The sequence below is a fragment of the Geotrypetes seraphini genome, chromosome 3 (genome assembly GCF_902459505.1).
Source record: "Geotrypetes seraphini chromosome 3, aGeoSer1.1, whole genome shotgun sequence".
In the NCBI taxonomy this organism is placed as follows: Eukaryota; Metazoa; Chordata; class Amphibia; order Gymnophiona; family Dermophiidae; genus Geotrypetes; species Geotrypetes seraphini.
In genome coordinates, this window is record NC_047086.1 from 298,554,006 (window position 1) to 298,581,084 (window position 27,079).

Below are 27,079 nucleotides of genomic sequence, written 5' to 3' on the forward strand. Positions count from 1 at the left end.
TGTCTGCCTCCCCTATATTACATATAGGCATCAACAAATAGCTGTGTTTTTAATAGTTTCTTAATAAAATTTTATATGAATCTATATATTAAATTGTTTGAATTGTTTTTAAATGATGGGTGATGTGAGTTTGGGTTTTTATTGTCTTATGGAGGGAGGGGTTGGTTAGGTTGGGTTAGATGTATAATGTGCTGTGTACACTTTTTCTATATGCAAAAATAATGGATAAATCAGTATATTAAATATAATTATATGTATTCATTTCTGCATAGAAATAACTGCCAGCTCATAAAATTGCATAAAAATTGGAAGTAAATTTTATAGTAGCAGCCTAGAACACCAAGACAACACATATGCATTCTAAAAGAGTAACAGCACACTTTCTGATCACATGACTATGGTCTATCCAATATAGAGCTATGTAGGTTTTGAAACTAAAAACTTCTCTTTGACACCATACCCACCACAGGAAACTGACACTGAGCCTACAAAACACATTACAACCTCTTACACCATGCACACCGCCATCCACCTGACTTTGGACTATAAGTTATCTCATTCTGGGCTATAAGTTATCTCCACCTTGTACCTCGTAGTACCACTCCTTAAATAGTATGACTTTATCTTCTTGTATTGTACCTTCCCTCAAACTGTTTTTGTAATGTGTCTCCTGTAACTTCCTTTGTATTGCTCTAAATCAGGGGTGCCCACACTTTTTTGGCTTACGAGCTACTTTTAAAATGACCAAGTCAAAATGATCTACCAACAATACAATTTTTAAAAACACAAAGCACACTGTATGCAGAGAAAATGTTAATTATCATTTGTATTCGGGGATTTTTTCAGAGGTCAAGGCAGAGGATTTTAAAATAGACAATGTCACCTCAGTAACAACTATACAAAAATAGACAAATATACCCCCTCCCATTTTAACTAAACCGTGATAGCGGATTTTAGCGCAGGGAGCTGCGCTAAATGCTTCTCGCAGCTTCCGATGCTAAAAACCATTATCGCGGTTTAGTAAAAGGGGGCCATTGTGCAAAATATAGACAGCAGATATAAATTCTCAAAATGGATACATTTTGATAACTAAATTGAAAATAAAATCATTTTTCCTACCTTTTTGTCTTGCGATTTCATGAGTCTCTAGTTGTACTTCCTTCTTCTGTAAATCCAATATTTCTTTCTTTCTGCCCCCTCCCCTTTTCTTTGTCTCTCTCTTTCTCTTTCCCCCTGCCCCCTCTTTATTTCTGTCTTTCTCTCTCCCCCTGCCTGCCTGTCTTTCTTTCTCTTCCCCTGCTTGCCTGTTTTTCTTTCTCTCTCCTCCTGCCCCCCCCCCAGCCATCACGCCGATTTCTCCACTTTCCCGATTCTTTCTCTCTCCATGCAGCCCCCGAAGGCCTGTACCACCACCCCTGAAGGCCTGCACCCCACCCTCCTTGAAGGCCTGCATGTTCCTCCCTGATCTCCTGGACATCCCTTTACCTAATCCCAGCAGGGAGCAGCCTGCAGAGAAGATCGCCAGTACTTTAGCAATCCTTGCAGGTTACCACAGACCTCAGGTAGCTGTATTCTCTCTGCTGCGATCCTGCGTCTGATGTCAGAGGTGGGGCGGGACCGCGGCAGAGGGAAGACAGCTCTTGAGGCCTATGGCAACCTGCAAGGGTCACTAAAGTACCGTCGATCCTCTCTGCAGGCTGCTTCCTGCTGGAATTAGGTAAAGGGATGCACGGGAGGCCAGGAGGAAAGCCAGACACCATAGCACTTCCCGACTGACCATCCCCCCTTGCCCTCTAAAGCACGAGCGGCAGCAGCTGGCTAGCAAGAGGCAGCGCTGCCGATCCTGCTTTAGGGGGCGAGGAGAGAGGGTCAGTCACTGAATCAAATCGATTCACCCGAAATGAATCAGTGAATTGATTCGAATTGAGCAGCACTATAATCCCAACCTCGGCTCTTACCACAACAGGCGGCTTGAACAGGCAACAAACGTCCCAGAGCTGGAAGCACTTTTCCTGATTGCCCAAACATCTGCGCACCGCTTCTGTTTCACATAGCAAGCGCTAAGCTCCATCCCCTGCCAACCTTCTAACTCCGCCCTACCAGCACTCTGATTTTCCAGCGTTCTCCAAGAGGTGGATTAATTGGACGCCAGTCAGGGGGGGAAAAAATGAAGGGAATTATGATTGGCCAGCGTTCTCCACAAGGCGGATTAATTGCACGCCAGTCAGGAGGGGAAAAAAGAGAAGGGGAACCGCATGGCTCTGCAATCGACTCCAGTTGCCTGAGTGATCGACTGGTCGATCGCGATCGACATATTGGGCACCCCTGCTCTAAATTATAACTCTTAAAATTGTACTGTGAGTCACCTTGAACTTATTTAGGCATAGTGTGACTCATAAATTCCAGATTTGATTAGATTAGAAATTAAATGATGACCATGCCACTTCTAATAGATATTTACACTAAAACTGCTATAAGTTCCAGATGAAATCCGATTTATAGCATTAATGGTTGCCAGATTTGGGCATTTCTTCATACCAGTGTTCAACTAAACCAGTGTATCGCAAAATGTGTGCCACCTGAGATTTTAGGTGTGGCATGAGATGCTAGGAGGGAGGAAAGGCGCCGGCTGACTGCCTAAAGGATGTGCCTCATGCAGCTAGAAGCACATCCTGTAGGCAGTCAGCCAGCGCCTCTCATCCATGTGTCTTCCCTTCCAGCACCCCCCACTGATGGCTCAGGGCCCATCTGGAGGGCCTTCGTGCATGCTCGGACATCGACGTGATGACATCACCCATGTGTTTGAGATCATCACATCAACATCCACGCACTTCTGGATGCCTTGAGCCACAGCCACCACATTTAGCATCCCGTGGCTTGACAAAGCATGCGAGACACTGAACTAAACCGTCAGCCTCTTAAATCCACCAATGAAGACATCAACTGCTAGGAAGCAATTTTCTTGCCATTGTTATCCATATTGCGATGCACAATCTCAGTGAATTATGTAGAATAATGTTTTGGCAATACATCTTTAGGGTTTTATTTTGGTTGATGTGAACAAATTTGTAATTTATTTTTTTATTATATAATCTATAAAGCTGCATTTCATGAAGAAAGATTCATATCATTGAAAATTCCAAGTCTACTTGTAGCCATGTTTCTTCACTTACTACAAAATGTGTGTTTACAAAGAGAATTTCTCTTGCAGGCTCAAAGAAGCAGAAGAAGCTTGCAGGCAAAAGAAGGAGAAGGCACCATACATTGTAAAGCCTAAGCATGACACTGGAATAGTAAGTACTGTTGTAATTACAATGATTGCATTTTCTACACTAACTTCTTCCTTCATTTATAACATACTAGTCTTTAAGCCCGTTACATTAATGGGTAATAGAATAGATGTGTGTGTCTCTTTCTTTCTTTTTCTCTCTCTCCTTGGTTGCTGTCTGTCTGTCTTTCTTTCTGTCTTTCTCTTTCCTCGGCTATCCACCCCCACCCCTTGCCTGCTCCCCCTGTCCAGCAGTAGCCCTTCTCCCTTTGTTTTACCTCCCCCCTGTCCAGCAGCACCTCTTCCCGGCTCCCCCCTGTCCAGCAGTAGGCCTTCTTCCTTCCTTTTACCTCCCCCTGTCCAGCAGCATTTCTTCCCTGCTCCCCCTGTCCAGCAGTAGGCCTTCTCCCTTCCTTTTACCTCCCCCTGTCCAGCAGCACTTCTTCCCTGCTCCCCCTGTCCAGCAGTAGGCCTTCTCCCTTCCTTTTACTTCCCTCCCCTATTCAGCAGCACCCCTTCCCTGCTCCCCCTCTCCAGCAACAGCCCTTCTCCCTTCGTTTTACCTCCCCCCTCATCCAGCAGCACCTCTTACCTGCTCCCCCTGTCCAGCAGTAGGCCTTCTCCTTTCCCTTTACCTTCCCCCCCCCTTTTCAGCAGCACCCCTTTTCCCCCTCTCCAGTAGTATTCCTTCTCCTTTCCCTGCTTCCCCTGTCCAGCATCTGCTAGCCTGGCCCACCTCGCATTATCGAAGTGGGCCAGCCTAGCAAATGCCCTGCGGCTGCTGTGTTTGCTGGTACGGGGGTAATAAGAGGTGTCCCAGCAGCAGCAACGCAGGAGTCAAACCGCCACCGCTGCTGAAATCGCTGCAAGCTGGTGCACGCGCCTCAAGCCACCATATGCGCCGCAAATAGAATATGGTCACGGAAGCAGGCATTGGAAGGGATCACGTCGTCCTAAGTGTGCATGCGTGCTTAGATTTTTATTTTAGAGGATACTTGCCACAAGAGCCTTCACTTATTAGGGCTGAGCAATCATTTGAAATGACAGGAAAAACTGTTGTTGTTGTTTTTTCCTGTAGATTACCAATAGAGTACTATAAGAACATAATAGCCATACTGTTTTAAAAATAAACAGGCAATGTTTTGTGGGGCTAGAATCCAAATATTTCCAGATGTGGCTAGAGTAATGAAACTTAGATGAAAAGCTTTTTTAGCTTTGAAATCTAAGGTAGTGGAATCCGGTGCCACATTTTTTCTGAAATTTCCGTGTAAGTGTTTGGTAACTTTTCATGATAAAGATTACGTATTTTTTGATCCTATTCATTTAGAGTATTTTCTTGAACATTCTCAGTAACCTCATTTTTATAAGTTGGGGTAGATTTTCCTTTCTTGGTTATGATAATTTCAATGAAAATAGGAGTTTAAGTAGTTAAATGCCTCTATAAAATTAAGGGTATGGCTATCCCTTATTGATTACCAAATTTTATGTTGTTATGTAATGCAATTCTTTTTCTTCAATGATGTGGGCTTGATGGGATTTCTGACTTTCTGTGGCTGATTTAAGTTGTATTAAGAAATAATATTTCTATTTTTTTGTGTGTGTGTGTGTAAATTCCCATATCGTGTATACTTATTTGGATATGTTAAAAAGTTTCAATTAAAAAAAAAAGAATAGCCATACTGAGTCAGTGCAATGGCCCATCTAGCTCAGTATCCTATTTCTACAGTGGCCAATCCAGGTCACAAGTACCTGGCAAAACCCCAAATACTAGCAGCATTTTATGCTACCGATCCTCAGGGCAGGATTAACCAATAGGCCAAGTAGGCACGTGCCTAGGGCCCGAAATGGTCAAGGGGGCCCGATGAAGGAGGGCATCAACATAGTTTTTTCCAAACGGCAATGGGCCCCTCTATCATTGATCGGCAATGCGGCCCCCCGATTGGCAACGTGGGCCCCACCCTGATCGGCAACGCGCTCCCCCCCCCCCCATCGACGGAAAGTAAGACAAGCAAGCAACGCGGGTAAGAAAGGCAACGGGAACTGTAATTGTTCAAAGTGGTGCTGCTTGCCCAAAGCTTCCCTCTGATGGAGCTTACTGTTTCCGCCTGGGCGCATGGTGGGATGGGGTGGGGCAGGGCGCATGGTGGGATGGGGTGGGGCAGGGAGCCCAGTGTACTTGTGTGCCTAGGGGCCCTCGACGAATTAATCCTGCCTTGTCGATCCCAGGGCAAGCAGTGGCTTCCCCGATTAGAGCTCAGTATTGCACCTATTGAGAAATACTGAAGGTTATCATCCCATAGTGCTCAGTACTGAGCAACAACAGCTTTGCTAACTGAAAATAATAAAATCAACAAAACACATGGGAAACTAAATAAAATAACAATGTTTGATCTGCATATGGCCTACACTTATACAGCCCTGCTGATAACCTTGGCCACTGAAATCTATATTATTTATCTCCTCACTGCCTTCAGTTGTACAGCCTGGGAAATGAAAGATCCAGGCATGGAAATATGATGTCCCCCTTGAGCAGTGTTTCAATTCAACATGATGGGGTTGAATTAACATGCTTGGAGTTCGTAAGCAGTGGCACCAATTATTAAGGCTTCAATCCTGGCTGCTTTCAATTTGCCCATCTTCATTCATGTATCAGTCAACTTATGAGAATAATTTTCAAGTGGAGCATGTCTCAGATTTCTGAATTCTGGTTCGGGCATGAGAGGAGTGAGATTCGCATTGAAAATCCGTGATGAGAAATAGGCAGACATAATAAAGCTGAGTGGGGGCATGAACAACCTTCAGCAGGTTAGTGGGAAGTTGATGAGAGAGCAGCCTACAGTAAAGGATGGAGTAAGGAGATGAAGATGGTTGAAGGCAGCATGGGATGGGGCAAAGCCATTAGGAGATGCTAGAGAATGTAGCAGGGCAAAGAAAAAGATTTAAATGCAAGAAGAATAGTGGGTACAGAGAGCAGGATGACAAACAACATGCCATACTAAATAACACGTGAAAAAAAGCTGTTTGCAGATGCACAGATAAAGCACTCTGAAATATAGGAGGCAGGGTGACCTGACCCAATACCTCCGTTGAAGTCGTCACTTTACGAAGTCCATATGAATCTTAAAGCCATAAAATAACCTGTTTTTTTTTCTAGAGAACTAACTAATATGCTATATTTGAAAAAGCAAAACAAAGTAGAAATCTAGAGAACTACACAACAGCACATATTGAATTCAAACAGGTTGAAAAGGTGACGGCGAAAGCTAGAAGGATCCTAGGTTGCATAGGGAGAGGTATGGCCAGTAGAAAAAAATGAGGTATTGATGCCCCTGTATAAGACTTTGGCGAGACCTCATTTAGAATATTGTGTAGAATTCTGGAGGCCGCACCTTCAAAAAGATATAAAAAGGATGGAGTCGGTCCAGAGGAAGGCTACTAAAATGGTATGTGGTCTTCATCATAAGGCGTATGGGGACAGACTTAAAGAGCTCAATCTGTATAAGTACTTTGGAGGAAAGGCGGGAGAGGGGAGATATGATAGAGATGTTTAACTACCTACGTAATGTAAATGCACATGAGTTGAGTCTCTTTCATTTGAAAGGAAACTCTGCAATGAGAGGGCATAGGATGAAGTTAAGAGATTATAGGCTCCGGAGTAATCTAAGGAAATACTTTTTACAGAAAGGGTGGTAGATGCATGGAACAGTCTCCCAGAAGAGGGGGTGGAGACAGAGACTGTCTGAATTCAAAAGGCCTGGGATAGGCACATGGGATGTCTCGGAGAGAGAAAGATATAATGGTTACTGAGGATGGGCAGACTAGATGTGCCATTTGGCTTTTATCTGCCATTATGTTTCTATGTTTCTGTCAATAAAGTAAGCAGGTAGACATGCTATCACCACTAAAGGCATACTTTGGCCCAGAGGACCACTAATGAGGCAAGAGAAGCTGAAATCAGCTACTATGCTATCTCTATCAATCAGTGAGCACAAGATACTCTAGGCTCAATTTTTTTTGCTCTTCGGTGATCCAAAGGAGCAGCCTTTAGAAAAGGTGCAAGAAAAGTGAATAGAAGAATCATGTTTTGAATGCTAGATGTGCCTATTTGTATGTGCACAGTATATACAAAGGGCCACTGAAAAGTTCTCAGTCCAACCAAGAAGAGAAGGATGTGGAGCCATGAAACTTACAAGTTATTCCACACTTTTCATTTCAATGAGGCAAATGCATCTAGTAAATGGGTATAAGTATAGGGAAACAAAGCCATTGTGACATCACCGATGAGGTTGGCACTTAGGCATTGGTGGAATGAGGCATTATGACATCACAATACAAGGAGCCACTGAAAAGATCTCAGCCCAACCAAGAAGAGAATGATGTGGAGCCATGAAACAAATTATTCTGCACTTTTCTTGACACACTTCATTTCATTTCTTTTCTCTTTTTTTAAATATCTGTTTATTAACAGTGTCAACATGGTTTTTGGATTGGGCATCTGGTAGACGCCGGACAGTTGCACTATCGGGCCGCAGAAGAAGTTGTAGCAGCAGCGGTTGCAGCGTCACCCCGGGCAGGGCCGCCATCAGAAATTTTTGGGCCCCTTACTGAGCAATCCTATTGAGCCCCCATGCACCCCTTCCCCCCCCACTTTTGTCCGGGGGGGTGCTATCAGGAAATCGGCAGAAGACAAAAAAAAGTATGACAGCAGTGTTTATTGTTGTGCACAGCAGAAGCATAATACAATAATTTGTGCTATGGTGGCCTAGGAGGACCCTGGGGGAGCCCGGGCCCCCTGTCAGCTCTGGGCCCCTGAATGCAGGACTGGTAGTACTGCCCTGATGGCAGCCCTGACCCCGGGCCATGTTTCTAAGCTAAGTACAGATTTTTTCATTCCCTGTGCACAGTGGTAGGTTTAGTGCCCCAGTAGATAATTACATTTTTGTGGTGGAGTTTTTTTGCCAATGAAAAGAACATATGCAGCTTTGAATATTTAGTGATTGCTATTATTATAAAACAATTTGAGGCTTTTTCTCCACCTATTTAAATCAAATGGTTATCGTGTTGACACAGCCCATCTCTGGCGAATAATATCTTTTCAATTATATTTAAACTTCTCTATCATATCTCCCCTCTCCCACCTTTCCTCTAAAGCAGACATGTCAAACTTTGGGTAATAAAATTTGACCTGCCAAACAATTCTCGCTATCGCAGAGATTTGGCCCGCCGTTCCTTCCCTCCCTCCATCAGGTGCAGCGCAGCTGCACCAATGTGAAAAGGAGCTGCATCGAAATCGGAGCCCTCCTGCAGCACACTCCCTCCAATTTCAACGCGGCTTCTTTTCACATTGGCAGAGCTGCACTTCACACGACGGCTGTGCCTGGAGATGGTTGTGCGCTGTTGGGCTTCTCTTTGGCCTGCACGTGGCTCTGGCATTGCACGTTTACACCAACAGCTGTTCCGTGCAGATCCATGGTAGTGCCCAAGCGGCGGCTCATGTAGCTCGGAGGCAGTGCTTCAGTTTTCTGGGGCCAGTTGGTACCACTTGCTTTAAAAAGTATTAAAAAGCTGCCAGTAGATGGGAGGAGCCTGGAGAATGAGGCGTAATAGACTGTAGGAGCCCACGAAGCAGAGACAGGAGAGGGGTGCCTTCCTGCTCCAGTACTGTCTACTTATCTGTCATTGTTTTCAGCCCTCTTCAAAGTGCTCTCTACCTACTTGCCATTGTGCTTCTTGGGGCCCTCTACCTACTTGTCGCGCTGCCTGCCTCTCGTTGTTTTTATTCCCGATTCTAGGTGCCCTCTAGCTGTCTGTCACTTCACTGTACTTCTCCTTTTAGTGCTCTCTATCTGCCTAACACTGTCTTTCTCCTGCTTCTCAGGTCTGTTGTAAGTCAGGTAAACCGCTTTAGTTGTACCACAGAAAGGTGGTGTATCAAATGCATGGCCCTTGACCTTACAAAGAGAGAGGAAAAGTCATATTTATTTATTATGTTTACATCACAGAGCCGGCATGGGGTTGGAGAGGTTGTAACCCTATACTTCTACTAAGACTAAGGGGTCCTTTTATTAAGGTGCGCATTGACCGCATGCTAAATCGGTTAGTATACCTTAATAAAAGGACTCCTAAGTATCTTAATAAAAAATCTGGCCGCAACTTAGCCTATGTTTTAGATTTTGGCCCCTCATGTGATTGAGTTTGACACCCCTGTTCTAAAGTATACATATTTAGATCTTTAAGACTGTCCCTATACACCTTATGATGAAGACCACGCACCATTTTAGAAGCCTTCCTCTGTACCGACTCCATCCATTTTATATCTTTTTGAAGATGCAATCTCCAGAATTATACACAATATTCTATACGAGGTCTCACCAGAGTCTTATACAGGGGCATTAATACCTCCTTTCCTACTGTCTATACCTCTTCCTATGCACCGTAGCATCCTTCTAGCTTTTGCTGTCACTTTTTCAACCTATTTGGCCACCTTAAGATCATCACATATAATTACACCCAAGTTCTACTCTTCTGTCATGCACAAAAGTTCTTCACCCCCTAAACTGTACTGTTCCTTCAGGTTTTTGCAGCCCAAATGCATGACCTTGTATTTTGGTGACCCGTCAAATGCGCACAGGACAAATGCACGCAGACAAACACGTGCCGGCAAATGCATGCACAACATATGCTCGCAAGACAAACAAGTGTGCTGCATGCATGCAATGGTGATATGGATAAGGTATATGCAAACGGTAATTACTCTTGTGCATGCGCATGACCCCAAAAAGTGTATATGCTGTGCGAGCATTTGTCGGTGCATATTTGTTGGCGCGCATTTGACATGCATGCGTTTCTCAGTGTACCTGTATTTCTTAGCATTAAATTTTAGCTGCCAAATTTCAGATCATTCTTCAAGTTTCGCTAGGTCTTTCTTCATGTCATTCACACCATCTGGGGTGTCTACTTTATTGCAGATTTTGATATCATCCGCAGAGGCAAATCTTACCTGACAGCCCTTCAGCAATATTGCTTATAAAAATGTTAAAAAGAACAGGCCCAGAACCTTGAGGCGCACTACTGGTGACATCCTTTTCCTCAGAGCGATCTCCATTGATCACTAACTTCTGTTGCCTTCCAATCAACCAACTTTTGGCCCAGCCCATCACTTTGGGACCCATCCCGAGGGCATTCAGTTTATTTATTAGCTGTCTGTGTGGTACACTGTCAAAGGCTTTGCTAAAATCTAAATGCTCCACAACTAGTGCACTCCCTCTATCCAATTTTCTGGTCACCCAGTCAAAGAAATTGATCAGATTCATCTGACAAGATCTACCTCTAGTGAATCCATGTTTCCTCTGGTTCTGTAATCCACCGGATTCCAGAAACTTCACCTTTCTCTGTTTTAAAAGTGTTTCTATTAATTTGCTTACAACAGAAGTCAGACTTATTGGCCTGTAATTCCCTACTTCTTGCTTACATCCACTTTTGTGGAGAGGGACCACATCCGCCCTTCTCAAGTCCTCCAGTACCATTCCTGACTCTAGAAAAGTATTGAAAAGGTCAGTTAGCAGAGCCACCAGAACTTCCCTAAGTTCCTTCAGCACCATCGGATGTACACCATCCAGCCGCATCGCTTTCTCTACCTTTAATTTAGTTTCAAGTTTATTAAAAAATTTGATCATTTCACAATTTCAAGAAATTCAAAGCGATGTACAATATAAAATGAGGAAGACAGACAAAACGATTAATAACAATGACATAGACTATCACAACTAGTAAGCTATTAATTAAACAGGAGGGAGGTGGGGGAACTACAATTAGAATAGGAAAGATAGCAATAAAAGGTCAAAACATGAGGACAGGAAGAAATTATAAGCAAAGCCTCGTATGAATCCTATGTATCAAATGCATCTTTATACAAAAAGCTTTTTAATAAACCTTTGAAATCTGTCTGACTGCTCTTCCCTCAGTTGTTTCGGCAGTGAATTCCAGGTTTGAGGAGCTGTAACTGAAAATATAGTATCCTCATGAACAGAACCCTCTGAAAATTGATTGCGGTCTACCACTCCACCATCCCTATTTGCATTTGTCTTCTGCGGTCCTGCTTCTGGATCTTCAGCCTTGAACACAGAACAGAAATATTTGTTAAGCAATTCATGCTTTTCTTTATCAGCTTCTACATATTCCTCTCCTTCACTTTTGAGTCTCACAAAGCCTCTTTTGTACTTCTTCCTATCACTGATAAATCTAAAAAATGTTTTGAGTCCTAGTTTTGCCGTGTCAAATATTTTTTCTTCCAATTGTATCTTTGCTTTCCTGACTTTTCGACCAGCCTCTTAACTTTTCCAGATATTTTTGCCTGTCTTCCTCTTTCTCTTTCTGCGATCTTTTGTAGTTTATGAAAGCTAACCTCTTATTCCTTACCTTCCTAGCTACTACTTTTGAGAACCAAAGCGGCCTTTTTTTCCTCTTTCTTGTACTTACTTGCCTCGCAAAAAGATTTGTTGCCCTTTCAATAACTCCTTTCAGTTTTGCCCATTGCATTTCTACTCCTTCCAGACGTTCCCATTTAGACAATTCCTTTACATAATCCCCTATCCAAACAAAGTTAGTTTTTTTAAAGTCTGGAACTTTTACTTTTGAATGAGCCCGCTCTATACCCATCTTAATATTAAACCGTACCATGCAGTGATCACTGGATGCCAGATGATCACCTACTGTGACATCAGAAACACTTTCCCCGTTTGTAAGCACTAAGTCCAGTATGACCTCATTCCACGTGGGTTCCATTACCAATTGCTGGAATAGTTTTCCTTGTAGAGAATCCAGTACAAGGTTTTTTATATACAAGTTTTATCCTTACTTGACACATACATAGGGCTTTAATACCAATATACATAATATGCAGTTTACAGAATAAATTTGACATAGTTACAGTGCAAGATTTATCAATATAAGTTTTTAGCCTAATTGATAGATATTAATAATTCTTTGTAATCTATCATATTTAGCTAGTTAGGTGAAGAGGTATGTTTTTATAGCTTTTCTAACATTGAGGAGTTCTTTATGGGATCTGATCTGTGGAGGCAGTAGAGTCCAGTGGCTCGGTATAAAATGGGAGTAGGAGCATCGTTTGGCGGTTTGCAGTTGAAGGGCACTACTTGTTAAGCCTGGATTTGTACCATTTCCTTTCTGCTTTCCTTAGTTCTCCTTTTTTAACTCTTATGTCATCAGTTATCCAGGGGGAGGAATATTTGTGGGGATAGTATTTGATATCTTTGACTGGGGCTACTCCTTCGTATAGGGTTTTTACCTCAATGTGCCAGTCCACAGCAGCTTCGTCAACAGATTCAGAATTGGGTTTAATGTTACCACTAGGTTAGAAAGGCCTGTGGAGAGATCTTCTAAATTGATAGTGTTGTTATTGTATATCTTCTTATATTGGGTTTGCTTACTGATTGATGGTTGGTTCGTTGTGTAGGTGTGATTGAATATGATCAAATGGTGATCAGACCAGGACACTGGTTTGGTGGTGCAGCCAGGAGTTACTGTGGTGAGCGGAGTATCTTTTTGAATAAAGATTAGTCCTATGATGTGGCCCGCAGAGTGAGTTGATGAGGGGACCATTTGCTAGAAGCCTAGGTCAGATAGTAAAATAATGAAGTCTGCTAGGGATCTGGTCTCATTTGGATAGTTTGAAAAGTTAGTCTCAAGTTATGATGACCTAGTTGTATGTGATGACTAGTTTGCTAAGGATGGATAGCAGGTCATCTAAAATGACAGCAGAGACGGCCAAAAAGCTAGAATCACTATGGGTTAAAATACCAGGAAGGAAAGGGCCTGAAATAAAGATAGGCCTATACTATCGTCCACCTGGACAAACCGGAGATATCAATGAAGAAATGGAAGCCGAGATGAAGCGAGAATGCAAAAGTGGTAACACAGTTATTATGGGAGACTTCAACTACCCTGGGATAGACTGGAGTCTTGGAAGCTCAAGATGCGCTAGGGAGGCAGAATTTCTGGAGACTGTACAAGATTGCTTCATGGAGCAGCTTGTTAGAGAACCGACGAGAGGAAATGCCACTCTGGATCTAATCCTAAATGGGCTAAGGGGACCTGCAAAGGAAGTGGAAGTAGTGGGACCGTTGGGAAACAGCAATCATAATATGATCAAGTTCAAGGTGGAAATAGGAATACTGAAAGGAAAGAGAACCATAGCGACAACTTTTAACTTCAGGAAGGGAAACTACGAAGCAATGAGAGGAATGGTAAAGAAGAAACTTAGGAACACTTCCAAAAAATGGCAGACGGTAGAACATGCCTGGTCCTTTTTCAAGGACACGGTGAGCGAGGCGCAAAATCTGTATATCCCCAGATTCAGAAAAGGGTGCAACAAGAGTCGAACAAAAGACCCGGCGTGGATAACTAAAATAGTGAAGGAAGCGATAGGCAATAAGAAAAATTCATTCAGAAAATGGAAAAAGGACAAATCTGAGAGAAACTGGAATGAGCACAGGAAGTATCAAAAAGAATGTCACCGTGTGGTTCGAAAAGCCAAGAAAGAGTATGAGGAGAGTCTCTAGCCAGGGAAGCATAAGATTTCAAGCCGTTCTTTAGATATGTTAAAGGGAAACAGCTGGCTAGAGAGGAGGTGGGACCACTGGACAACGGAGACTGGAAGGGAGCGGTGAAGGAAAAAAAGAGGTCGCAGAAAGACTTAACATGTACTTTTCGTCTGTATTTACAAGCGAAGACACAACCAACATATCGGAACCTGAACAAATCTTCAATGGAAATCAAGCTCAAAAGTTAACATCCATGGAAGTGAGCCTTGATGATGTGCGCAGGCAAATAGAAAAACTAAAAACTGACAAATCCCCCGGTCCGGATGGAATCCATCCAAGGGTTCTGAAGGAACTAAAGGAGGAAATAGCGGAACTACTACAGCAAATTTGCAACCTCTCTCTGAAAACAGGTGTGATCCCGGAGGACTGGAAGATAGCCAACGTTACGCCCATCTTTAAAAAGGGATTAAGAGGTGACCTGGGAAACTACAGAAAGGTGAGTCTGACCTCAGTTCCGGGGAAAATGGCGGAAGCACTGATAAAAGAAAACATCGATGAACATTTTGAAAAAAACAAACTTCCGATAACCAGTCAACATGGTTTCTGCAGGGGGAGATCGTGCCTGACTAACTTATTGCACTTCTTCGAGGGAATTAACAAACAGATGGACGGAGGAGACCCCATAGACATCATATACCTAGATTTCCAGAATGCCTTTGACAAGGTGCCTCATGAACGTCTACTCCGGAAACTGAAGAACCATGGGGTGGACAGAGACGTGCATAGATGGATCAGAAACTGGTTAGAGGGTAGGAAACAGAGGGTAGGGGTAAAGGGCCACTACTCAGACTGGAGAAAAGTCACGAGTGGTGTTCCGCAGGGTTTGGTGCTCGGGCTGCTACTTTTTAATATATTCATAAATGATCTAGAAACAGGGACGAAGTGTGAGATAATAAAATTTGCGGATGACACCAAACTATTTAGTGGAGCTCAGACAAAGGAGGACTGCGAAGAATTGCAAAGGGACTTGAACAAACTAGGGGAATGGGCAGAGAGATGGCAGATGAAGTTCAATGTTGAGAAGTGTAAAGTATTGCATGTGGAAAGCAGAAACCCGAGGTACAATTATACGATGGGAGGGATGTTATTGACTGAAAGTACCCAAGAAAGGGTCTTGAGGGTAATGGTGGACATGACAATGAAGCCAACGGCACAGTGCGCAGCGGCCGCTAAGAGAGCGAATAGAATGCTAGGTATAATCAAGAAGGGTATTACAACCAGACCAAAAGAAGTTATCCTGCCGCTGTACTGGGCAATGGTGCGTCCGCATCTTGAGTACTGCATCCAGTATTGGTCGCCGTACCTTAAGAAGGATATGGTGTTACTCGAGAGAGTTCAGAGGAGAGCGACACGACTGATTAAGGGGATGGAAAGCCTTTCATACGCTGAGAGATTGGAAAAAACTGGGACTCATTTCCCTGGAGAAGAGAAGACTTAGAGGGGATATGATAGAGACTTACAAGATCATGAAGGGCATGGAGAGAGTAGAGAGAGACAGATTCTTCAAACTTTCAGAAAATAAAAAAACAAGAGGGCATTCGGAAAAGTTGAAAGGGGACAGATTCAAAACGAATGCTAGGAAGTTTTTCTTTACACAACGTGTGGTGGACACCTGGAATGCACTTCCAGAGGATGTTATAGGGCAGAGTATGGTACTGGGGTTTAAGAAAGGATTGGACAAATTCCTGCTGGAAAAGGGGATAGAGGGATACAGATAGAGGTTTACCGCACAGGTTCTGGACCTGTTGGGCCGCCGCGTGAGCAGACTGCTGGACGCGATGGACCTCAGATCTGACCCAGCGGTGGCATTTCTTATGTTCTTATGACATTGGAGAGTGCAGTGCTCTGTATATCAAAGCAAAGGTTAAGTCCCTGTTGTGACCCACTGAAAAGGTAAGGCACTCTAGTACATCTAGTGTGATGGCGTCAATCAGTCTTGGGTTGAGGCTGGACTTAATGATTGTGGCTACACTTACACCTCTACTGTTAGTGAATGAATAAGCTATTGCTTGGTACCCTGGTGGGCAAAACATACCCAAAGTTGCTTCATCATTATCATTAAGCCAGTTTTCAGTAATTAGAAAGATGTCCCAGTAATTGTCTGTGAAGAGATTATTTAGTATAATGTCTTTGTTGTTTACAGACCTCACATTTGCTAGTGCAATTTTGAGTGTGGGTGAGGGGAGGGTGTGTGTAATGGGGATTGGCTTAAGGCTGCGGTATCTATGTGCTTAGGATTTCTGTGTGGAAGGTGACCCAGGTTACCATATCTACCTTGGCCTGGGATGACTAGAATGGAAGAATACATGTTGGCAATGAGATTAATTGGCACAAAATAGAGCAGAATTGCAGTATTAGTATTATCAAGGTGGTTTAATTATGAAGGACTGTGATAGTTAGGCTTGGGTTACAGAGGATATTAATCTTTAATATCCTTCCAGAGCAATTTTCCTTATCTCCTTTCCCCCAAACCCAAGCTAGTTAGTGACAACTTAGCTCTCATCAACCCAAACATTTTCAAAGATATTATTCATACATTCCCCACAAAGGCCTGCGGTGATGCTAAGCCTTGACCATCAGCCATGAAGGTGTCACACACGAGCTATGGGAAAACCAATTGCCTCTATCTCTTCATTGCTCCCAATAACTAACCAAAACCCTCAACTGGGCCAAAATCACCTCCTCTTTTCCACCAGCTGCAACTGCCCTCTGCACCCATCTTCCCCCATTTATCCCATATACAGTCATGTGAAAAAATTAGGACACCCCATGAAATATTCAGTTCTTTCATAAGAAATGTTCACATATCTATGCCAAATCATTTTTTTATTTATCTCTGGAAAACAACAAACAAAAAGTTTCCTTAGTTTACTCATGAAACAAAAGATATCCACAAAAATGTGTATTCTATCTGAGGAATAAATTAGGACACCCCCACATATCCTCCCACTTAAAGTGGCTCAAACCACACACTGGTGTATCACATCAGATGTAGATGACTAGAACATCGTTACTCAGCATTTTGAAGGAGGTTTGCCCTTCTTAAACCTCAGACATTTAGTTTGGTATGCTCATGACTGCAGCGGTGAGAGTGAACACCATGGTGAGATCAAAAGAGCTGTTTAAGGCCTTCAGAAAGAAGACTGTAGCAGCTTATAAGTCTGGTAAGGGATTTAAAAAGATCTTGGAAGAATTTTACAATAGCTATTCCACGGTCTGGAAAATAGTGTACAAGTGGAGGATTTTCCAAACAACTGCCAACATGCCCAGGTCTGGTCGTTCAAGTAAGTTTATCCCCAGAGCAGACCGCAAGATGCTGAAAAAGTCTCCAAAACCCCTAAAATGTCATCAGGGGACCTACAGCAGGCTCTTGCTACTGTTGATGTGAAAATGCATGCCACTACAATCAGAAAGAGACTTCACAAATTTAACTTGCATGTGCAAGATGTGCAAAGAGGAAACCTTTTCAGTCTGACCTTGATGTTTCTTTTAGAGAGCAGTTTGGCAGAGAGAATGTAAACAAACACCAGGACTTCTGGAATAGTGTTCTATGGACAGATGAGTCTAAAATTGAATTATTTGGACACCTGAAAAGAGGACATGTTTGGCGTACACCAAATACAGCATTCCAGGAAAAGAACCTCATACCAACTGTGAAGCATGGAAGTGGAAGTGTCATGGTTTGGGGATGTTTTGCTGCAGCAGGACCTGGCCAGCTCACCATCATAGAATCCACCATGAATTCTACCGTGTATCAGAGGGTGCTTGAGAAACATGTGAGACCATCTATAAGAAAACTAAAGCTGAAGCAGAACTGGACCCTGCAACACAACAATGACCCAGAACATAACATTAAATCCACCAAGGACTGGCTGAAAACTAAGAAATGGAGAATCCTGGAGTGGCTGAGTCAAATCCCTGATCGTAATCCCATTGAGATGCTGTGGGGTGATTAGAAATGGGCTCTACATGCAAGAAACCCCTCAAACATCTCACAGCTGAAAGAATTCTGCATTGAGGTGTGGGCCAAATTTTCCTCAGACCAATGTCAGAGACTGGTAGATGGCTACAATAAGTGTCTCGCTGCAGTTATTTCATCCAATTGGGGTAACGCTAGCTATTAGGTTGTAGTGTGTCCTAATTTATTACTTGGTTAGAATACACATTTTTGGGGGTATCTTTTTGTTTCATGAGTAAATCAAAGAAAATTTTTTTTGTTTACCTGCAATTACATCACTCTCTTTTTCAGAGATAAATAAAAAAAAAGATTTGATATTGATATGTGAACATTTCTTAAGAAAGAATTGAATATTTCATGGGGTGTCCTAATTTTTTCACATTATTGTAAACCTAAAAACATTTCCATTAACTAATCAAAAATCTGCAGTGGGAGAGCATAGTAGGACAAAATTCTTGTGAACTCCTGTCCATGGCACATCAATCCCCCAATACCCAATCATTTCAAAATGCTTTTCCTGCCTACCAAAATTGAAAGCAATAGTCATAAGCCTTCACCTGCCCGCATCTCCTCACCCTCCTGTCTAATCATAATCACCATCCCTCCTACTCATTACTTACATACTGTCACAGGCTGCCCCTGTTCCTAGTGAGGAAGCCTTGCCAAAAGAGGGAGGTAAAGTTAAAAACATTAAAAGTATTCCTAAGCCTGATAGTTTAACCCCCAAAGCAGCCCCTAGGAATACTCACAGGCCAAGCTTTCCTGCAATGAAACCTCCTCAAGCCATGCCTAAAGCATTCAGGACTGGTTAGCTTTCCCCAAGCCAGCTGTAGTGAAACAGCCAGAAAGAATGCAAGTCCCAGCAGCCACGGGGGCAGGGAGGGGGAAAAGCAGGGATGGAATACCAGCCATACACAATCAGGCTGATACTGGTTCAGGCCAGATTAGAAGGCTTCATAGAGCAGGCTACTCTAACACACCTTACAGTAAGAGCTAATCAGCACACTGCAGGTAAAGAAAAGGGTGTAACTTTCACACAGAATCAGCTCCAGCATTCCAGAGTCATTCAGCAGACTGAAGGCAGCAGACTACAGCCTAGGAGAGCCAGAAAGCAGCAATCCTCACCATGGCAGCAACCTAATATAGAAGTTTGTGAGGAAGAGAATAATGTTGTTTTTATGCCAGATTTTGAAATGGCTGATAGTGAAAGCTCCTATGATATGGAAATCGAAGGAACCGATTTGCCCAGCTCTGAAAGAATGGGAATAAGTTGATATTTTTGATAGAGGGGGGCTGGATGAAAGTAAAGTCTGCACAAGATTATTATAAAGCTGAAGTTTTGTTTTGAATTTTAAAATACAAGCCAGAGACAGCCATTTTGTTGGGATCTTGGGAGAAGATCTTCCAAGCTGATCCATTGAGGGAAAATTATAGGAGAGGATCCCATCCTTGGGGGATTAAGCCTAACCCCAAGAGAGTTTTGTCTGGCAGAAGAAAAGCTTTCATTTTGAATAAGATATATTTTTTTTCCTGATATTTTGGCTTGAACTGGAATTGGTTTGGTTTGGTTTATTTGTGTTGGAAAATAAGCACAGAAAGATACAAACCTGAAAATCACTTTTGAAAGTTTATGATGTTAGAACAATAAACTTTAACAAATAAATTTGCACTCTTTATTAAAGGAATACCAAGCTACCAAACAACATAGCAAACCGCTCGGCCTACATGGAGAGTACATATGTTTAGATGTACATATGTACATCATTAAAAGCCTGCCGATTCAAGAGATACCTGGGCAGAACTCTTGCTTTCCAGACAGGCCAACAGAACGGTTGGCTGGGTAACATCATTAAGCACTCCTCATCTATCTTAACTTTAGAAAACTAGTTAAAACAAACCTGTTCAACCGATTTGTAACCAAGAACTCTTAATGCCTTATCATGTATGCTCCCTACATGTACTCGATGTCTCTGCACTATGTCTATCACTCTGACTTTCTCCCACTCAACTTGTATCCGCCCTCTCCACATGTATTCGACGATTTCATTGTAATTATTTCCGCTGATTGTCCAGCTCTTCTTGTTGTAAACCGCCTCGAACTACCATGGCTTTGGCGGTATATAAGAATAAAATTATTATTATTACACTGGGTTAGGACACTTGCTGAGCCCGCTTGGCTGCGCCCGGTCACACAATACAGAGGAGAATAACAAAGATTATTAATTTGAGTCTGCCCTGATGCAATTTTGCAAAACACTGGCTGGTCACTGTCAAATGATCATTTTTGACATTTTTGAACAAGTTTGTCAAAAAAAACTTGTTGGCAATAACACAAGTTTGTTAGCACTTTATATGACATTTGGAAAAATAGTTAAAATCAATTGTGTTAAAATCTGCATAAGACAAGGCAAATTTTATATCATTTTTGATGACCACAGGAGATATTTGACAGGAGGAGAAGAGGCTTTTATGCTTATGGGTTGCTCCAGATGTTTAATTAACCTGTCTGCAAAAAGTGTGTTGCAGCAGGTTAGAGTCTAAGACTTTTCCTCCTCTTCCCAGAATTTATCATTCATATTAATCATCAAAATTCATAGCCTTTTCTCTATCACTGATGATATTATGATCATTATTCTTATAACGAGGTTTGTAGTGGGTGGACATTCTTTATTTCCTCATAGATGAAAATTTGGATAACAAAATTCATAGTGTTGTATTTTTGTGTTTTTTTTCCAGAAAGCAAAGCTCAGTATGAGGATTTAAAAGGAAGAAGTCAAATTCATAAAAGGAATCATCACCATTGGATCCTAAAGGATTCACCAAGAAGAAAGAACAACTATAACCTGAGTGCATTTGCTTAAAGCTTACCTTGCATTTGCTTTCCTAATCTCTACTGATTGCTTTTACATGCCAACCAATAGACAGTAATGACTAAATGTTGTCTTGTCTACTACACCCTACCTAAACAACATCTTCTATGACTTTGCCTTGACACCACTATTACACCCTACCTAAACGACATCTCCCAGGAATTTGCCTTGACACCACTATTGAAAGGCACAAGTTGGAAGGTCTCGAAATCTGTAGCAGAAATTTCTTGTGATCACTGTTGTCCTTCATGCTCATTGTTCATGAGCATATACATTTACTGTTCCTTTAATGTATGCTTTTTATGCCTTCCTGTTTTAAAGATTTTGGGAATAGATTTAATGGAGGACTGTTTTCTATCTTGAAGTCCCAAAAGGAGATCATATTAGTAGAATTTGTGATTGGTGAGAATTGCAGTTTCTCTTCCAAGACCTTCCGTAAAATCCGATGCTCACGAAAGGAATCTGTGCCACTTATGCATCTCTTTTTTCTTCATGATAGTAAATTGATATTTCTGATTTTAAACAGAGAATCTAGTGTAATGTTGTGACCATGATCAAAGTCCACTTAATACTGTATATGTTTTTCTAAAGCAAAGCAGGTATGTTCTGCTTCACTCATATATGTTAATTCAGAGGGGTTTTTTAGAACTTTTTTTCACAAATAACCAGGCTCATACTACCATTGTTTTTCCCCTATGCAAGTTACAATACAAATATGATGTATATATCTGTAAAACATGTGTACCCTTTCCTAGAAATCCAGCATGCTTAATTCCGTGGAACTCTGAAGCAGAAAATATATTTGACCAAGAAAGTAGAAATAGTTGGAGTTCCTATCACCATATGAGTCTTGTAAACATGATGAAATGCAAAAACAGTTTCTCTTCTCTGCTGAATTTATTACTGATGAGCTTCCTAATTGTGCATCAACATATATCACAAGTAACTAATATGGAAATGTGGACAGCAAGAAGGTTTGCACTTTGGTTCTTTGTCAGTAGATGAAAAGAATGGATCCTGCATTTTAAGTCAAAATAAAGGTGACCATTATGAATTATACATAAATGCTTAGTACTGAGAGCAACCAAAAATGGTGTGCTTTCCTAAATAATTGGGAGGAGGATGGAGTGTATAGGAAAAACAGATGAAGATACTATAAAGCATACAGTATATGATTAATTTTTCTAGAGGAAAAAATGGTTTATCCAAGACCAAGGTACAGCATGGCAATTTTATGGCACATGCTTGTAGGAATTTCATGTCTAGGTAATGAAAGAGGTAAGCACTGTGGACACCATGAAGCTTTTAAAAGCTCTTCTCAGAGTGCAGAAACCACTGTATGTTTGTCCTAAATATGTTTGGAGAGGAAATGAGGTGTGCATGTCACACCTTTACAAGGGGCCGCTGAAAAGTTCTCAGCCCAACCAACAAAGTTGGGGCAGCTTCCATCGAGGGCTATACATGTAGTCCAATGGAATGGAAAAAGTGGAAAATCACTGGACTATGTGTATAGCCCTTGAAAGAGACTGCCTCAACTTTGTTGTTTGGCTGAGAACTCTTCCGTGGCCCCTCTTAGCCTTTCCCGAATAAACCTTTCAGAAGACAGTAGTAGAATTCAGTTTAGGTTTTTAGGGAGAAGAATATTTTTAAACAGGCAAAGAGAATCTGGATCACAGTGTATTCTCCATTCATTCAAGCAACAAAAGATTGGACACTACTGATTTTGGGGGGGGAGGGGTTAGACAATTTTTTATATATATTATCTCTGGATTAGACTGTAAAAGTTGTTGAAGATGTTTTTTATGTAATTATCTTTTACACTGAGCATGTTTGCCAAGGAATGCTTTTGTGCAAAGAAGTATTTGGAGGAAAAAAAAATAATGTGAGGTGCGGGAGGAGCTGTGATATCAAAAGGAGATGAATATGTGCTGTCTTATAATCTTTGAAAAGCAATGTAAAGAAAAAGCTATATTGCCATAATTCAAAATTGTGATTGCAGTTATGTAGTTGTTGCTCCAACAGTAACACATTTGACTTTTTTAAATTAAAAAAATGTAGCATGTTTTGTTTGTATTCTGCTCTCTCCTTGTGCATATTACCATTCTGTGAGCACTGAAAAAGTTAAAAAGAAAACTATTATGTGCAAATACTGTATTTAGTGTTTCTAATCCAAGTTTTTTAGAATGTTAATTTATGATAATAAAATTGATAATGAAACATAGACATACTGTGTTTGTTTTTTCTCCCATACCGCATTAGGCTAGCCTCTTAACAATTACAGTACTTTTGCAAATATTACTGAAGCATACAAAACTCTGTACTGGATCCTATCATACAAAATTAGACAGGAATTCATAATGACTATGCTTTTCCAAGAGGCCACAAATAAACAGTGGAGTGTTCTCCAGGTATTAAGAAAATCTGTGAATAGTTAAATCCATGGATGCTCTGGGTAATATGGAATCAGGCCTGGCCACACTCCATGTCACCACTCGGTACAGAGGAAGGAGGAAGAAACCCTTGTGATATGGGGTCTTGGGATCTTTCATGGGTTCCTTTGAATAATGAGGTTAGAGAACACTTGCAGTTGATTGAGGATTTGACGAGCATGGAGCTCCAGGAAAGAATTAAATATTTTTCAATGGAATGGTATCTCATGACTTTTGAGAGGACTCATACTTTTCTTGATTCAACACATTTGGAGCAGTTTCTTCAGGAAATGTTTGGACATTTAAGTTTTATTATGACATTGTGAAGTATTTTATGCTAAGACTATTTCAATATTGCTGTGAAATATATATTAAAATGGTAACATCTTGCAATGGTTGGATAATCTGCATAAAATCAAATAGTCAGTTATAGAATATACATTTTGTATTAGTATTCTTGCTGGTAAAATGAGAGTTGAACTTTAGGGTCCGGTGGAGGTTACTGGCTAGCCCCTCCTCCTTTTTTTTTTTTTTTTCAAAACCGGAGAAGTATTTTTTAGCGCAGGCTGGCATACTGAATGTTCTGTTCTGTTCCCGACGCTCATAGGAACTGCTTACCCTGAATCAGTAGCATGGAATGTTGCTTCTGCTTGGGCTTTGGCCAGGTACTAGTGACCTGGATTGGCCACTATGAGAATGGGCTATTGGGCTTGATGAACTATTGGTCTGACCCAGTAAGGTTATTCATATGGGAGCAGCACAGAGCATTCAGCGGGCCGACCTACACCAAAAAAACGCTTTCATGGGGTTTTTTTAAGGGGAGAGGGGGTAAATGAAAAAATATTTGTTTAATTTCTTCTGTATTACTGTATTTTATATTCTGCTTTATTCCCCATTAATGTGGGACATGGTGGTGATGGTTTATTTTTTTTATTTTCTTTTTATTCCTTTTTTTATGCTGCCTTTTCTTTTCCTGTTTAGGGTGGCTCTCAGCCCTAAACTGGAGACATATAACAGTGGCTGAATTTGATCAGGAGTGAAGGGATAGTGTGGAGAGAGGGGAGAAGATTATAGTTAGTTTTCCTAGTCATATGTAGTGATAGGGTGGAAGGGAAAGGTTACAGAAAGTATATGAATTGGAGGAAATTAGTGTATAAAGAGTGGACTAGTAGGAAGGCGAAGTGTGTGTGTTATGGCAGGCTGCAGATATTGGGCAAGGTGGTAGGGAGGGAGGAAGTAGTTGGCAAAGACTGTGATTGTGTTGTGACAAACCCACTGCAATTCCAAGGTTTGTCACAGGGAAATCTAGGAAATCATACAAACCTCAGTGCAGAAGGGAAAACCAGGTCAGAGCCCATGACAGTAATATAGCTGATTATCCTATGAGCAGTGAAGATGAGTTTGACACGTGCAGGACAGACAAGAACAGGAAAAGTTTGTCTTACCTGAGGCAGTGCCAAAGCAAAGCAGGAAAGCTCTTCCCTGCTATTATTACCCAGTTCCTGTAAGGCAGAAACCAGAAAAAGTTTTCTCTCAGAGAAACGTCACAGGCTGAAGAAGTAAAGCCCTTCCCCACACACAAGCCAAGGGGTATGTTGTTTTCCTCAGCTTAAAGCGAGGTTGATTAGAGATCAGGGGGAGAAAGAGGAAGAAGCTCAGAGTGGGACTGAGCTTACCCCAGACCAGGCAGCTCAGCTATACAGCACGGATTGAGAGATGACAGAGGAGCTGGGTGAGGCTATGATTGTGGAGGACAACAGGTGCTGTAGCTGAAGGGTGGTCAGAGAAAATGGAAATAGCTTGAAACAAATGTGGAAAAAAACGAAGAAAAAATAGACAAGGAGGCAAAAAACTTCAAGCCGTTCTTTCGATATATTAAGGGGAAACGACCCGCGAAGGAAGTGGTGGGGCTGTTTGATGACCGTGGAATAAAGGGAGTGCTAAAGGAGGAAAAAGTCATCACCGACAAACTGAACACATTTTTTTGCATCTATATTTACCGAAGAGGATATACACAACATACCAGAAGCCGACAGGCTATATACAGAAAACGAAGACGGGAAACTGACAGGGTTGATTGTCTGTCTAGAAGAGGTATGCAGGCAGATTGATAGGCTTAAAAATGATAAATCCCCTGAACCGGATGGCATCCATCAGAGGATAATCAAGGAACTGAAAGGAACTATAGCTGAACTGCTTCAACTAATAGCCAATCTTTCGATCAAATCAGGAAGGATTCTGGAAGAATGGAAAGTGGTAAATTTTATGCCGATCTTCAAGAAAGGTTCAAGGGGAGATCGGGAAACTACAGATCTCGGTACCAGGAAAGATGGTAGAGGCGCTGATAAAGGACCGCATCATTGATCACCTTGACAGACACAATCCAGCAAGGCTTCAGCAAAGGAAGATCTTGCTGCACTTCTTCAAGGGAGTAAATAGGCAGATAGACAAGGGTGACCCGGTCAACATTGTATATCTGGATTTTCAGAAGGCATTCGACAAGGTTCCACATGAACGACTACTTTGAAAAATTGCAAACCATAGAATCGAGGGTGAAATACGTGGATTAAAAACTGGCTGACAGATAGGAAACAGAGTGGGGGTAAATGGACAGTACTCGGACTGGAAAAGCATCATAAGTGGAGTGCCACAGGGTTTGGTTCTTGGGTCCGTGCTCTTCAAGTTTATTCAAGTTTCAAGTTTATTAGGATTTTTATATACCGCCTATCAAGGTTATCTAAGCGGTTTTACAATCAGGTACTCAAGCATTTTCCCTCTCTGTCCCGGTGGGCTCACAATCTAGCTAACGTACCTGGGGCTATGGAGGATTAAGTGACTTGCCCAGGGTCACAAGGAGCAGCGCGGGGTTTGAACCCACAACCCCAGGGTGCTGAGGCTGTAGATCCAACCACTGCGCCACACACTTCTCCTCAACATATTTATAAACGACCTGGAAATTGTTACGATGAGCGAGGTGATTAAATTTGCAGATAATACAAAGTTATTCAGAGTAGTGAAAATGCAGGAGGATTGCAAAGACATGCAACGTGACATAAACACGCTCGAGAAATGGGCTGCGACGTGGCAAATGATGTTTAGCATGGATAAGTGTACAGTGATGCCTGTTGGTAACAAAAATCTTATACACGAATACAGGATGTCCAATGCAGTATTTGGAGATACCCCCCCTCCCCCAGGACAAAAGACTCGGGAGTACTGGTTGACAAGTCAATGAAGCTGTCTATGCAATGCGCGTCAATGGCGAAAAGGGAAAACAGAATGCTAGGAATGATTAAGAAAGGGATCACAAACAGATCGGAGAAGGTTATCATGCCTCTGTACCGGGTCATGGTACGCCCTCACCTGGAATACTGCATCCAGCACTGGTCGTCGTACATGAAGAAGGACACTGTACTACTCGAAAGGGTCCAGAGAAGAGCAACTAAAATGCTTAAGGGGCTGGAGGAGTTGCCGTACAGTGAGAGATTAGAGAAACTGGACCTCTTCTCCCTTGAAAAGAGGATACTGAGGGGACATGATTGAAACATTCAATATAATGAAGGGAATAGACTTAGTAGATAAAGACAGGTTGGTCACCCTCTCCAAGCTAGACAGAACGAGCGAGCACTCTCTAAAGTTAAAAGGGGATAGATTCCATAGAAACAAAGGAAGTTCTTCACCCAGAGTGTGGTAGAAAACTGGAACGCTCTTCCGGAGGCTGTTATAGGGAAAAACACCCTCCAGGGATTCAAGGCAAAGTTAGACAAGTTCCTGCTGAACCAGAACATACGCAGGTAAGGCTAGTCTCAGTTAGGGCATTTGTCTTTGACCTAAGGGCTGCCGCGTGAGCGGACTGCTGGGCATGATGGACCACTGGTTTGACCCAGCAGCGGCAATTCTTATGTGAGTTTGCTGGAGATTTTTTCCCTTGC

General features: G+C 42.0%; 1 protein-coding gene across 5 annotated transcripts in view; it reads left to right on the forward strand.

Annotated features, from left to right (window-relative positions):
* FMN2 (formin 2) overlaps positions 1-22,941 on the forward strand; it is a 587,410-nt gene extending 564,469 nt beyond the window's left edge. For all 5 annotated transcript variants that reach the window (XM_033938052.1, XM_033938050.1, XM_033938054.1 and 2 more), the window contains 2 exons: positions 3,212-3,293; positions 20,585-22,941. In XM_033938052.1, the coding sequence (XP_033793943.1) occupies positions 3,212-3,293; positions 20,585-20,611 (109 nt within the window). In that variant the 3' untranslated portion in view covers positions 20,612-22,941. The remainder of the gene's footprint in view (positions 1-3,211; positions 3,294-20,584) is intronic.
* The last annotated feature ends 4,138 nt before the right edge of the window (positions 22,942-27,079 follow it).